This window comes from Tursiops truncatus, chromosome 1 (assembly GCF_011762595.2).
Source record: "Tursiops truncatus isolate mTurTru1 chromosome 1, mTurTru1.mat.Y, whole genome shotgun sequence".
NCBI classification, from domain to species: Eukaryota; Metazoa; Chordata; class Mammalia; order Artiodactyla; family Delphinidae; genus Tursiops; species Tursiops truncatus.
The window spans coordinates 75,730,700-75,743,733 of record NC_047034.1 but is presented as its reverse complement, the minus strand read 5'-3'; the positions used below and the strand labels follow the sequence as shown (position 1 = coordinate 75,743,733).

At 43.7% G+C, this 13,034-nt stretch overlaps 1 protein-coding gene across 2 annotated transcripts; it reads right to left on the bottom strand.

Moving 5' to 3' along the window:
* Positions 1-2,410: 2,410 nt before the first annotated feature.
* MCL1 (MCL1 apoptosis regulator, BCL2 family member) lies at positions 2,411-7,370 on the bottom strand. 2 transcript variants are annotated; one of them, XM_004317035.4, is made up of 3 exons: positions 6,680-7,370; positions 6,087-6,334; positions 2,411-5,395 (listed from the first exon to the last, which is right to left on the bottom strand). In XM_004317035.4, exons 1-3 carry the CDS (start codon positions 7,368-7,370, stop codon positions 5,279-5,281), a joined length of 1,056 nt encoding a protein of 351 aa, XP_004317083.1. In that variant the 3' UTR covers positions 2,411-5,278. The 2 variants fall into 2 exon arrangements, with proteins under 2 accessions (XP_004317083.1, XP_073664195.1); XM_073808094.1 differs by lacking the exon at positions 6,087-6,334.
* Positions 7,371-13,034: the final 5,664 nt, after the last annotated feature.

Here is a 13,034-nt window from a genome sequence, read left to right as displayed (position 1 = left end):
TCCTAATTATTTTTGTCTGTTATTACTCTTATTAGACTGTGAGCTTTAACTTTGTGCTACAATTGCTTTCTTTCCATGGATTTGTTATGCATAAATTCTTCAGATGTATTTCCCAAAAACGAGGACATTTTCTTATATAACCACAATATAATTAACACACTCAAGAAATTTAACATTGATACAGTACTAACATATTGCCCATATTAAAATTTTCCCAATTGTTCCCAAGTCCTTTATAGCTTTTTTCATCCAGGATCCAATCAAAGATCACCCTGCATTTAGTTGTCATGTTTCTTTGAGCGTTCCCTGGTGGTTGTTTTTTTCCATTCTATACATAAAAGCTTACATCTGCTAACCCCAACCTCCCACTCCACCCTAGTCTTTTTTGATTGCGTTGAGGGTAAGAATTAGTCTTTTCATAACTCCAGCATCCAGAAGTGCATGGTGCATAGTAAGCAGTCCCCCGCCAGGTAATGGACAAATGAAGAAACTCAACAAACATTTGGCTGCCTTGAGCTCATTAAATGTCCCAGTTCATTGAAGTATTGAAACACTCTTAATAAACTAAAGTAACCCCTGAACAGGGGAAGAGGAGAGAAGGCAAAGTGGGTAAGAATACAGAAACCCAATGGCAGAGACAAGCCATGGAAATGGATACTTGGAAGGGGTAAAATCCAGAGTAGTATTCTTGGCCCAAACACATTTCCCAACAGTCAAGAACTATTATTCTATGCAGGTAAAGAAAGGAACTGCAAAAGAAAGACCAGGTATAGCGTGGGAACAAAAGCCTGCCCTTTTTTTTTTTTTAACCTCACAAGAATCATTAGTAAAGAACACAGAATTCCCTGAGAGGTCTGTTACATCCGCCTGCAGGCAGATTCCCAACTCCCAACTTTCCACATGCTTCACATAACTAAGATAACACTGTAACAACTTTGAAACTAAAGAAGAGGGACAGAGTTAAGCTTTCAAATCTTGAAACTGAGAAGCCTTTAGAGTGTGGGAGGGTTCCAGAAGACAAAGCTCTGTAATCATTGAAAAAGTGGGGCCAAAAAGAACTAGGATAAATTAAGACAGACTCAGCTGATCATCTTGAACTCCAGGAATTAATGGCCTGTGCTCTGGGCATCTGGCTGGAGCCGTGCTACACACCAGTTGTACAAATTATTTCACTTTAACTTTGGTAAAACCCTCCAGCTGTCACAACTGCTTTAAGAAAAATGTTCTGAAACAGTCTGAAGCAAGAGCTAGCACTAAAGTAGCAAAACAGGAACTGAAAGAAAAAGTCTGGTTGTGTCAAATGAGGGGAAGTGTTGATTATTTTGACTCCCTCAGTGACTCATGTTACTGGTTACCATTTGACCCAAGTTTTTAAGGTGTTAAACTGAGGAATATTGCCACAGAAATAGCTTCACATCACAACAGAGCAATGGGAGCAATAGTATTTGCACAGCAGAACTTGACTCTGACCACGATTTGGGCGCTCCTGTCCTGTGCTACTCTCCCTCCACACCTGTTTGGGAGTTAATTTGTACAAAACAGCTTTCTTTGTAATGAGAAAAAACTGCCATCTTCTGGTAGTTAGGCTCCAGAAAAAGAGGGGCTGCCAAACAGAAATGCACAAAACCTGAAGGGGGAAAAGCGCAGAATCCTGTTTGCATGATTAGCATTTGGTGCTCAGGGCTTAAAACCAATATGCAAACCTCATATTTGCACATTTCCATGGTGATTCCCCTCCCTTACAAGGTAGCTGAAAATAAAGACAGGATAGGGCTTCTGAAATTGACTTGCTTATTCTCACCTCCTTTTTGGGAGAAAAGGGGAAAGGCACTTAAAGATTAGTACCAACAACCTTATGGAAACTTAACTTTGGGTGTTAATTCTTCTAGCTCCTTTACTCACCTCAAAAGGTTGAGTGAGATAGGGAGATACAATAACTGTTGTAGTGAACCCTCTTACCCCCAAGTTATACCAACATTTGGTGACTAAAAGAAATGGGGATGGGGATTATGATTTTTGTATTAAAATATACTGCTGTACTTTTGAACTACTACAAAGTACAACAGTAATACATGTAATTAAAAGCCCGGGACTTCCCTGCTGGTCCAGTGGTGAAGACTGCGCTTCCAATGCAGGGGGTGCAGGTTTGATTCCTGGTCAGGGAACTAAGATCCCACATGCTGTGTGGCGTGGCCAAAAAAATATTTTAAAAAAAGCCCAACAGCTCTAATTTGAATGAAAGAAGGGGTTATTCTGAATGGAACTGACCTTTGCTCTAAGGCAAATCAGTTTTATGGGGCTTTTGCTGGTTAATTCACCTATACCTGTTTGTTCAGCTAACTTCCCTCAGATGCTTGCCTAAGAGGGGGAAGGAAAACAGGCATTGATTAGAAAACACCCGTACCACACCTTGCATTTGAATAAAAGATTTATTATTTTCGTCTCAGGAAAAACAGGAAGTTAGGGAAACACACTACATTTTACAGCCCACATTAGTTTGTAGTTGGTCCTAACCCTTCCTGGCACAGATGTCAACAGCATTAGCTGTTTTAACCAGAACCAAGATGTTCACCCCCAACAGAATGTACATAGACGACACTAGAGGACTGCAGGGTTTTCCCTGAGAGAAGCATCAGACAGACAGAAGTTGCTGAGAGAGCCATCTTTCCAGGCAGCCCCTCTCTTTCTATTTTGGAAGATTTGCCTGAACTATGCAGCTAGTCAGCACTTAAAACATGTGCCTCTTCTCCCTACAGAATCACCCACCCTGCCCCGAAGCACTTGGGCTCCCTAAGCCCTCACAGCCTCTGACCCAAAATAGCAACTGAAGATTCTCATCTACATTTCAGCAGTCACACCTAGTAAATTGGGAAGTGGGGCCCCTAAACTCCATCAAGCTACAGCTCTGTGCTTATTTCCATAACTGGTTATGGGGAGACAGGCCTTTTTAGTCACCTTAACTAGATCTTAAGATTAATTAACTATATAAAGTGCTTTTAGGTCCTTAGAGATAGACATGATATAAATAAGTGGTTTATGATCAAGAATGATAAATACACAGATAAAAATAGCTCTAGCTAGATGACCTTAAGGCTTGGAGATGGGCGGGCAGGGCAATTGTTCCCTAATTACATTCTTAGTCATTTTATTCATGCCTATTTTTGTCTGGAGTCCACATACTAAAGGTCACATTCAGAAGCTAAAGGTTTCAAAATGACCCTGGTTCCACTATAAAAGTTTTCTCCAGTTTACTAGTAGCTTTTATATAACTCTGAGGTTTAACAGAGCCCATCAATTTCTATAATTTTAAGTGAGCATATTCAAATGCAAAAGAACCTAGAGAAAGTCACCTAAGATATCATCCCCTCCTCTGAAAATCCCTAAGGGGATTTTGAAAATTTCTCCCCAAAGACAGGATTAAGCAACAACCAATAAAATACTAGTCCAAGGAAAAGGGACTCTTCTCACCTCGTCACTGTTACTGTCAGCACCCATTGTACTGCCACCTCCTAAGGATAAAATTCAAGAAGGATGAAGGTCTGTGGACTCCTTGGGCGGTCACTTAGGTTCCTAGTGCCAAAAACTAAAAGGGCTAGTAAGAGTTCAGGGATGGCAAGGTAAATTTGTAGGAACTATAAATATCTGTAGAGGGAGCCGAACAAGCAGCAAATATTTCAAGGAAGGATAGGAAATAAACAGTAAGTTTGATAAAACATCAAGTCTGAAGTCCATAGAGATGCCAATGCAAAAATCTGAAACAAAGTTTGAGAATCATTAATAGAAATGAAATAAGTATTCGTTTTATTAACTCACTAGGCTTAGACCTGTGTTTAACAAGCAAGCCTAGTAATAGCACCATGGTTAGACTATAGCCTGCTTTTCCAAGCCATCATTGTACAGTTTATTAACAAGGGATCAAATGTCTCTCATCCACCGAATGTGCTCTTTTTATACATACTCCTAATAAGTCCCATTTGGAACAGCTGAAAATCTTTCAGCAAAAGCTTTGAAGATGAGCTCATGAACTCAGTTAAAATTTCACCGGTTAAATTAAGACAAATGGAAGGAACTCAAATGAGTAGTTGCCCAATCAGAGCCCATTATTTCTAAGTCATCAGCCTGTGTGCCCCGCCCCCCCAATAAATCCTTAAAACCTTGACTCAATTATTGAAAACCCACATGTAACAAAGTGAAAGGATTAATTTCCATTCCTCAATTTCTCAGCCCCAGGTTAAAAACAAAAAACAAAAAACCCCCAAACAGGTATTTAAGAAATACTTACCAAAATCAGATAGGAAAATTAAAGCCTGCATAGTTATGAATCAGAATTGTTGTACTACAACCAGGTTGCATACAATTACATCAGTTGGTTCTGTATACAATCTAGAACTGACTAGCACAAAATTTAGAATAGAAAAAGCTATAAGAAACAGGTTCCTAACTACAGAAGTTGTAAATTTCAAAAGGGTATGAAAAAACTAATGTAATTTCAGAGTTTTCTCCCTTTACATTTCAAACAGATGTTCTGTAAAAATATATACAATTTTTACAGACGATTACAAGTTTTTGTCTTAAAAACAGGATATTCCAGATTTGTAATTGAGCCTTAAGTCAAGTATTCTTGGCCATGACACTAGGCTAATAAACTAGGAATCACTCAAACCAAGCCAAAGTAGAACAGGTATAAACATCCTGAGCATTGGACTTTCTATTCAAGAAGCACATCTAGGAAAGCTAATTATAGAGGATAAAGCTTCCCTTCACACTCTGTTGTACAGTGTTGAGGCTTCTAGTCATAGGTTCTATTGCTTGTAGCTTAAAATCCATTTTACACATGATGCTGGCATTGTTAGTGCTTCTATTTTAACACTATAGAAGTTAATGGATTCAGTGAGCATATTTAATGAACTCTATGACTAGCCTGGCTACTGGCCACTTTCCTGTTCTAGGCAAGGTAATTAAAGTCTCTCCACCCTACCGTCTTCACTAAATCTAAAAGTCCTCCTCCGTGGCCTCCCAAAGTTTGCCTGTTGCTGAAACAGAATTCTGCTTCTTTCAGACAGTGACTCTTCAAGAGGGACTACTTTTCCCATGTATTTATTCCTGTTAGCCATAAGCCTCCTGCCGCTTGCTTTTCTCCGTTGCTGGAGTAGAACTCCTGGAGGTTATGGCCTGCACAGCTTGAAGTCCAACTTCATAAATACATCTGATTTCACAGCAGGCATATGTGGTTTTGGTGGCTGGAGTTGGTTAAGAGTCAATTATTGCACTTAAAAGGCTATCTTATTAGATACGCCAAACCAGCTCCTACTCCGGCAACACCTGCAAAAGCCAGCAGCACATTTCTGATGCCGCCTTCTAGGTCCTCTACATGGAAGAAGTCCACAAACCCATCCTAGAAAACAAACAAAAAGCACAGTTTCAAGTATGGGCTTCCACTGGCTTAAAAACACTATTTACAAAGAAAAGATGAATTAAAATATCTAAGGTTCCCCCCCCCAAACGCAATGACGAACCAATTATTATTTATCCCCAGACTGCAAAGGAGACACATTATGCAATTAAAAGGGAGGTGGGGCACGCTCAAAAATGTATTTGCTATCACGCCCAGGTGATTCTTATTTCTTAACCAGTAAAACAGCTTACAGAAACCAAGATTTTTTTTTTTTTTTTTTTTTTTGCAGCACACGGGCCTCTCACTGTTGTGGCCTCTCCCGTTGCGCAGCACAGGCTCCGGACGCGCAGGCTCAGCGGCCATGGCTCACGGGCCCAGCCGCTCCGTGGCATGTGGATCTTCCCGGACCGGGGCACGAACCCGCGGCCCCTGCATCGGCAGGCGGACTCTCAACCACTGCGCCACCAGGGAAGCCCCAAACACAGGATTTTTGATACAACAATTCAAGACAGTCATACCATCTCTAAGGACCAACTACTTAAATCAACATCAAGCAACCAGAGGTCCAAAGTTAGAGCCTTGAAAACCAAGTTGTGCATCTTAAAAACCTTTAGCTATCCCCTCTTTCTCTATAAAATCCTCCATTTCATTTCCACTCCAAGTCCCCTCCTCAACCTTAAAGCAAACTTACCCAGCCTCTTTGTTTGACTAGCCAGTCTCGTTTTGTCCTTACGAGAACATCTGTGATGCTTTCTGCTAATGGTTCGATGCAGCTTTCTTGGTTTATACTCTTCAAGTGTTTGGCCACAAAGGCACCAAAAGAAATGAGAGTCACAATCCTGCCCCAGTTTGTTACTCCGTCACTGAAAACATGGACCATCACTCGAGACAAAGATTTGACATCGTCTTCGTTTTTGATGTCCAGTTTCCGAAGCATGCCTGAGAGGAAGAAAAGCATGCAGGTTTTCACGGCCTCTTTGTCTAAACCAGGGCACGATTCGCCTGCCCACCCACGGCGGGGGAAATCGCTATTCGGGCTCTATAGAACTCAGGCTGATCCCACTTGAAAATTGACATCCCACCCTTTCCGGGCTTTGAGCAGAGCTGCCATTTCCAAAAGAATCAAGTGGGTGGAAACAATGACTCACGGCCAGAATATTCTGGTTTCAGAAATAGGATGAGAGTCGTTTCAACACTGACTCGTTTCGGTTTCCACCCAGCAAAGGTGGGTGAGTCCAGAGAGCTGAAAAAAGGTAGCGCGGCCTTAGCGAATAACCCCCTTACCTTGGAAGGCCGTCTCGTGGTTCCGTTGCACACCGTCCCCGACCCGTCGCAGGGTCTCTAACGCTTTCCGGCTGGCGGCCCCAGACCCGCCCAGTGGCTTCGCGTCCTTGGTGCCGGTTGCCTGCTCCCGGAGGTATCGAGAGATAATCTCCAGGGACTGCCGGTACAACTCGTCCTCCTCCTCCTCTGCTGGGGGCGGCGTCGAGGGGAGTGAGCCGTCCTTGCCCGGGCTGTTACTGGCCTCGCCGACCAATTCCAGCAAAGGCAGGACGGACGGCCGCTTCCCTAGAGGCTCCGGCTCGCACCCGTCCAGCTCCTCTTCGGGCGACATGATGGCGTCGGAGACCGAGGATTCCATCTCTTCGGGCGGCGAGGCGCGGCGGGTGGGCGCGAAGAACAGCAGCCTGGCGCGGGTCGCGGTGACGTCGGGGCCCTCGGCGCCAATGGGCGAGGGCCGCGCGACCCTCCGGGCGTCGGGCGCGAGAGTGGCCGGGGGGCTCGGGCCGGCGCTTCCGCCAATCACCTCGCCGGCTTCCCCTCCCCCTACCTCTCGCCCGGCCGTGGCCTCCTTTCCTGCAGCCAAAAGCCGCCTTCCCGGAGCGGAGGCGCCGCTGCCGCTATCCGGTCCCAATCCGGCCCCCCCACAGTAGAGGTTGAGTCCGATCACTGCGTTTCTCTTGAGGCCGAACATCTCAAACCGCCGCCGCCGCCTACTGAGAAAAATGGGGGAGACCCCTGCACCTATCTTGAAGAGCGGAAGTAACGACTGAGAGAGGCGCTCCTAGATCACGGTTTTAGGGCCCAGTCCTACGCAATGGCGTCAGCAACTCTTAAAAAAAATCATATCCTTAGATGGTGAAAAGGGCGGAATCTTCCGGAGGGTTGCGCACGACACCTAACCAGTGGGTTAGGGCAGGGGCGGGGCCTGGGGCAGGGCGGGGCTTCCGGCTCTCCGGAGCCTCTCGCGGCCGGTTACGTAACGGCGGCTCAGGCGCTTGGGCTGGTGGGTACGCTCTCTTGCCGCGCGCTCACCTGGGCCTGCTATTAATGGATGTCTCTGGGCTTCCCTGAACCCTGATTTGCGAGCCCCTGCTGTTGTTTTTGTGCCAGAGGTTTTTTTCCCACACCAAAGTCTTAACCATCTAGTCTCTCAGACTTTGAGGAAAGGGAATGAGTAAATTCTGCCACGGATGGGGAACAACAGTCTTAGATAATACGGATAAATAAGAGGGCACTGTTTGGAACCTGTAGTTATTTTGCACATCTTCAGCTCTTTGGAAATGGGGACGCTCCATGGACTGCCCTATAGAATCATTTTATGTAAGTTGAAAAAACGAAATTGTTCTGCTCCACCTAAATTTTATTCCTGTCTCCCTGTTTGCTTTCTCCCATTCCCCATCTCTACCCTCTGGTGCTATTTACATACAAGCCTTGCTCTGTCAGCACCTCTTCTGAGACATTTGACTCTAGCGGTCAACCCCTTGAGGACAAGGATCCTGGTATATACCGTATGTATGAATTAACATTAATTGAAGCAACCTCTTTTTGTTAAAAGACCTGTAAAAATAATAATAGCTAAAATTCAAGAGCAAAATATTTGAGGGACATAAGCAGGAAAGGTGAGCAAGGATCCTATTCCTGAAAATATCAATTTAGTAAGGAAATAGGGCATCCATACCACACAATTATGTATTTGGGCAAGACCTAGAACCATGGAGATTTATATGTGGCAGAGAGGATGGAGAGAAACATCTTGTGGCTGTAGTGAATAAGAAATTGTTTCTCTATTTAAGGAACTTCCAGTCTTGCACAGCAACTAACCATAATGTGAGATGGAATTTATGCTCTATAGGAGGCATCAACAACTTAATATTGGAGTTGAGAGGTTGGAAAATTCACTTTGGGCTAGGAGAGCTAGAGGAAGAAGACTTTATGGAAGAGGTAGCTTCTTCTGCTTTGCTTTCTAGAATGCGATTTTATCAAGGGGAGAGAGGTTGAGCAAATTTGCATGCAAAAGCATTTTCTTCTTCAGAGGCTGAAAAAAGAAATGCATTGCAGGTTTCACCTTAATTATAGCCAGAAATCTCAAGTGCTCAGTAATCCTATTGCATTTCCTTAATCAACTCACTCTCCTGTGATCCAAGGTGACTAGTGCACATCATCTCTTCTATCCTTAAACCTCCATAATTCCCTCCTCCCTTCCTCACTCTCAGCTGTTAACTTACTTCACTGAGAAAATGGAAGCAATCAGAAGAGAAAAACTTCATTTCTCACCACCAAATCTACTAATTTACTCCTTCTGTTTCCATCCTTTCTGCTATTCCTGCAGTTAAAATGATTGAACCTTCTCTGCTATCTCAGATCAACCTCTTGTGCACTGGATCCCATCTTCTTTGCCTACTCAAGTACTTGCAGTTATCCCTTGCATCATCACTTTCTCTCTCCCTATGGAATCATTTCATCAATCAGCATACAAACTTGATATTCTCTCTCACATCTTTAGAAAGCCTTCCCTAGAACCTAAATTCTTTTTTTCTTGCCGCACTGCACGGCATGCGGGACCTTAGTTCCCCAACCAGGGATCGAACCTGTGCCCCCTGCAGTGGAAGCGCAGATTCTTAACCCCTGGACCTCCAGGAAAGTCCCTAGAACCTAAATTCTTGATGTTCCCCTTTGTAGCAAAAATCTTCAGCCTCCTTACTTTCTCTTCTCTCTTGAACCCACCCCAATCGAGCTTTCATTCCCCCCACTCCACTGAAACCATTCTTGTCAGTGTCAGCAATGACCTCCACATGACTAAACTCCAGTGGTTAATTTGCAGTCCTCATTTTACTTGACCTCTCAGCAGTATTTAACATGTATTTAATCATTCCCTTCTTGAAACACTTTCTTCATGTGCCTTTTAGGGAACAATACTCTCCTGGTTTTCCTTCTTCCACGTGGGCTTCTCTTCAGTTTTATTCTTTTCCATTGGCTGTCCACTTGATGAGGACACTTATCGTGTTTCCCTTTGTAACCCTAGCTATGCCTGACCCATGGCAAACACTCCATTGTTGAATGGATAAATCTGAATGTTTACTAATATGGGATATACAAAAGCTAGAAAAGCGGGATGGGGTCATATTATTGAGGGCTTTGAAAGCCAGTTGAAGAGCTTAGAACTTTTCTAGGCAGTTGGGAACCTCTAAGAACTAGAGTACCATGATATGTGCTCTAATTTAGGTTCATTACTCTAATTGTTTTAGAATGGATCGAGAGAGAAAGGATTGGAAGTAAATAAATTAGGAGGCTACTGCAATGTGATAGGCAAGAATTAGGGACTTCCCTGGTGGCGCAGTGGATAAGACTCCACTCCCAATGCAGGGGGCCTGGGTTCATCCCTGGTCAGGGAACTAGATCCCACATGCATGCCGCAACTAAGAGTTAGCATGCCACAACTAAGGAACCCGCCTGCTGCAACTAAGATCTGGTGCAACCAAATAAATAAATATTTTTAAAAAAAGAATTGGTGACCTGAACTCAGGTGGTGGTAGTGGAAATGGAAAAAATAACATGACACTGTGGAGGCAGAGTCTACAGGGCTTGATGACTAAGAGGATGAAAGAACAAAGTGTGACATTATCATAAAACAGGCATCCATATTATACACGATCAACAGGTAGACCACCTTCTAGACTACGATGGACTGCCCTAGAAAGCCACTACTCTTACCAGTGGGGGAAAGGATATATGCAGCTTAGAGGCAAGGAGTCAGCATGTTTCCAGGATGTCTGGGAGGTCCTGTCCTCAGCAAATTTTACTTCACTTAGAAGGTCTTCTGATCCGTAGCATTATTCAGAGTCACAGGAGCCTCTGGATTTGTACACACTGCATATCAAGAATGGCTCTTGTTCTTAGGATAACTATATTGGCCACAATCCTGAACCGGAAAAGAAAAGCATTGTTGACATCTTGATTATGTCATTCTTTTTTGTAGGCATGAATCCTTTGAAATGTCCCCAAATTGTGAGCACATTTCCTCCTTAAAATGTGCCTTTGTTTCAGAGAATTCATTTACATAATTTCTTTCAAAATAGACAAAGAAAAGGTCTTAATATAGGATCTAAGATGTACTCCAATAGTCTTTTTTTTTTTGCCGCACCATGAGTTATGTGGAATCGATTATTTATTTATTTATGTATGTATTTTTGGCTGCGTTGGGTCTTCGTTGCTGCACATGGGCTCTCTCTAACTGTGGCAAGTGGGGGGCTACTCTTTGTTGCAGTGCGCGGGCTTCTCATTGCAGTGGCTTCTCTTGTTGCGGAGCACGGGCTTAGTTGCTCTGTGGCATGTGGGATCTTCCGGGACCAGGGATCCAACCTGTGTCCCCTGCATTGGCAGGCGGATTCTTAACCACTGTGCCACCAGGGAAGTCCCGGCATGTGAGATCTTAGTTCTCTGATCAGGGATCAAACCTGCCCCCTGCAGTGGAAGCACGGAGTCTTAACCACTGGACAGCCAGGGAAGTCCACTCTAATAGTCTTGTTCTCCACTCTTTGGGGCCTGAAATTGGGCATACTTAATATCTCATGTTGCCTTCCCTCCTAATTAAAAATCTCTTGCTCTTGGGCTTCCCTGGTGGTGCAGTGGTTAAGAATCTGCTTGCCAATGCAGGGCACACGGGTTCGAGCCCTGGTCCCGGAAGATCCCACATGCCGTGGAGCAACTAAGCCTGCGAGCCACAACTACTGAGCCCATGTGCCACAACTAGTGAAGCCCACGCGCTTACAGCCTGTGCTCTGCAATAAGAGAAGCCACTGCAATGAGAAGCCTGTGCACTGCAACGAAGAGTAGCCCCTGCTCACTGCAGCTAGAGAAAGACCACGCCTGGCAACGAAGACCCAATGCAGCCAAAAATAAATGATAATAAATAAAATAAATATTTAAAAATCTTAAAAAAAAATCTCTTGCTCTTATCCTTACCGTCTCTCTTAATTACTCAACCCTTTTATTCCTCAGCCTAATAAAGCAGCGTTTTTGTTTTTCTTTTGTTTTGTTTTGAGGCCCTATATGTAACCCAAGTTTGGGGAGACTCTCTACTCGACTGATAGAAATTTCCAGAACTACTGGAGCACCTTGTTCTCTTTCTCTAAATTGAGGCTAATCTTTTGCTTATAAACTATTTCTAAGGCTTCTTCATACCATACTCAATCACATTATCCTCTAATTTTTGAGGGTTGTAAAACTCCTGGGTGCTAATCAAATAAAATCACATTCACCAAGGTAATCTAGTAACCCTCAGGTGGACTTATTTGAAAATGCTCTAACATGATATTAAAAGATCATGTAGTCATCTTTTTGCCTTATTTCTAAAATGTACGTAATTTTTTCCCAAACATTCCTCCCTGTGACCATAAATAATTTCTAAAGATTATTCTTGATCACACACTAAAAAGTTGATCTCATGTTTTAATGTCAAAATCATTAATTGAACTTCTTGCTTAGTTGGACATTTCTTACACTTCTTACTGAATACCATACTCTTTCATACTGTGCCTTCAGTATCAGTATCTTCCTACCTTGTCATCACAACACTGTAATCTATCATCTTTGTCTATAAGATGATAATTTCGGGCCCTAGTCTCCACAGGTAACACTAGCATAAAACTAGGGTTCAGTAGCCTTTCATAAGGTGTGACAGACATTGCTAGTTGCCTTATCCAATATTCATTCTTATTCCTTTCTGACAAACCCAGAGTTGGCATAGTGGTTCCATAATGATCGGGAACTCATACTTCCTTCTGTTGTGTTGTTCTGCTATCCTCATACATACTTTTCTACCTCATGGTCCAAGACGGCTAGCTTTACCCATGGTCCAAGACGGCTAGCTTTACGGCTGCATTCCAACCATCAGGAAATACAATAGAAAAGGGAAGGCAAAGGGTATCTAGCTTTCTTTCTTTATTTTTATTTTTTTTGCGGTACGCGGGCCTCTCACTGTTGTGGCCTCTCCCGTTGCGGAGCACAGGCTCCAGACGCGCAGGCTCAGCGGCCATGATTCACAGGCCCAGCCGCTCCGCGGCATGTGGGATCTTCCCGAACCGGGTGCACGAACCCGTGTCCCCTGCATCGGCAGGCGGACTCTCAACCACTGCACCACCAGGGAAGCCCTAGCTTTCTTTATTGACACTCCCCTGAAGTTGCATACCTTTTTTTGTTAATATCCTGTGAGCTAGAAATTAGTTACATGGTCTTCTACCTGCAAGGGAGTCTTTATTCTAAGAATACAGTCTTTATTCTGAGTGTCTGTGTGCCCAGCTAAAAACTGAGGATTCTGTTACTATAGAAGAAAGGAAGCATAACCAGCAGTCTCTAC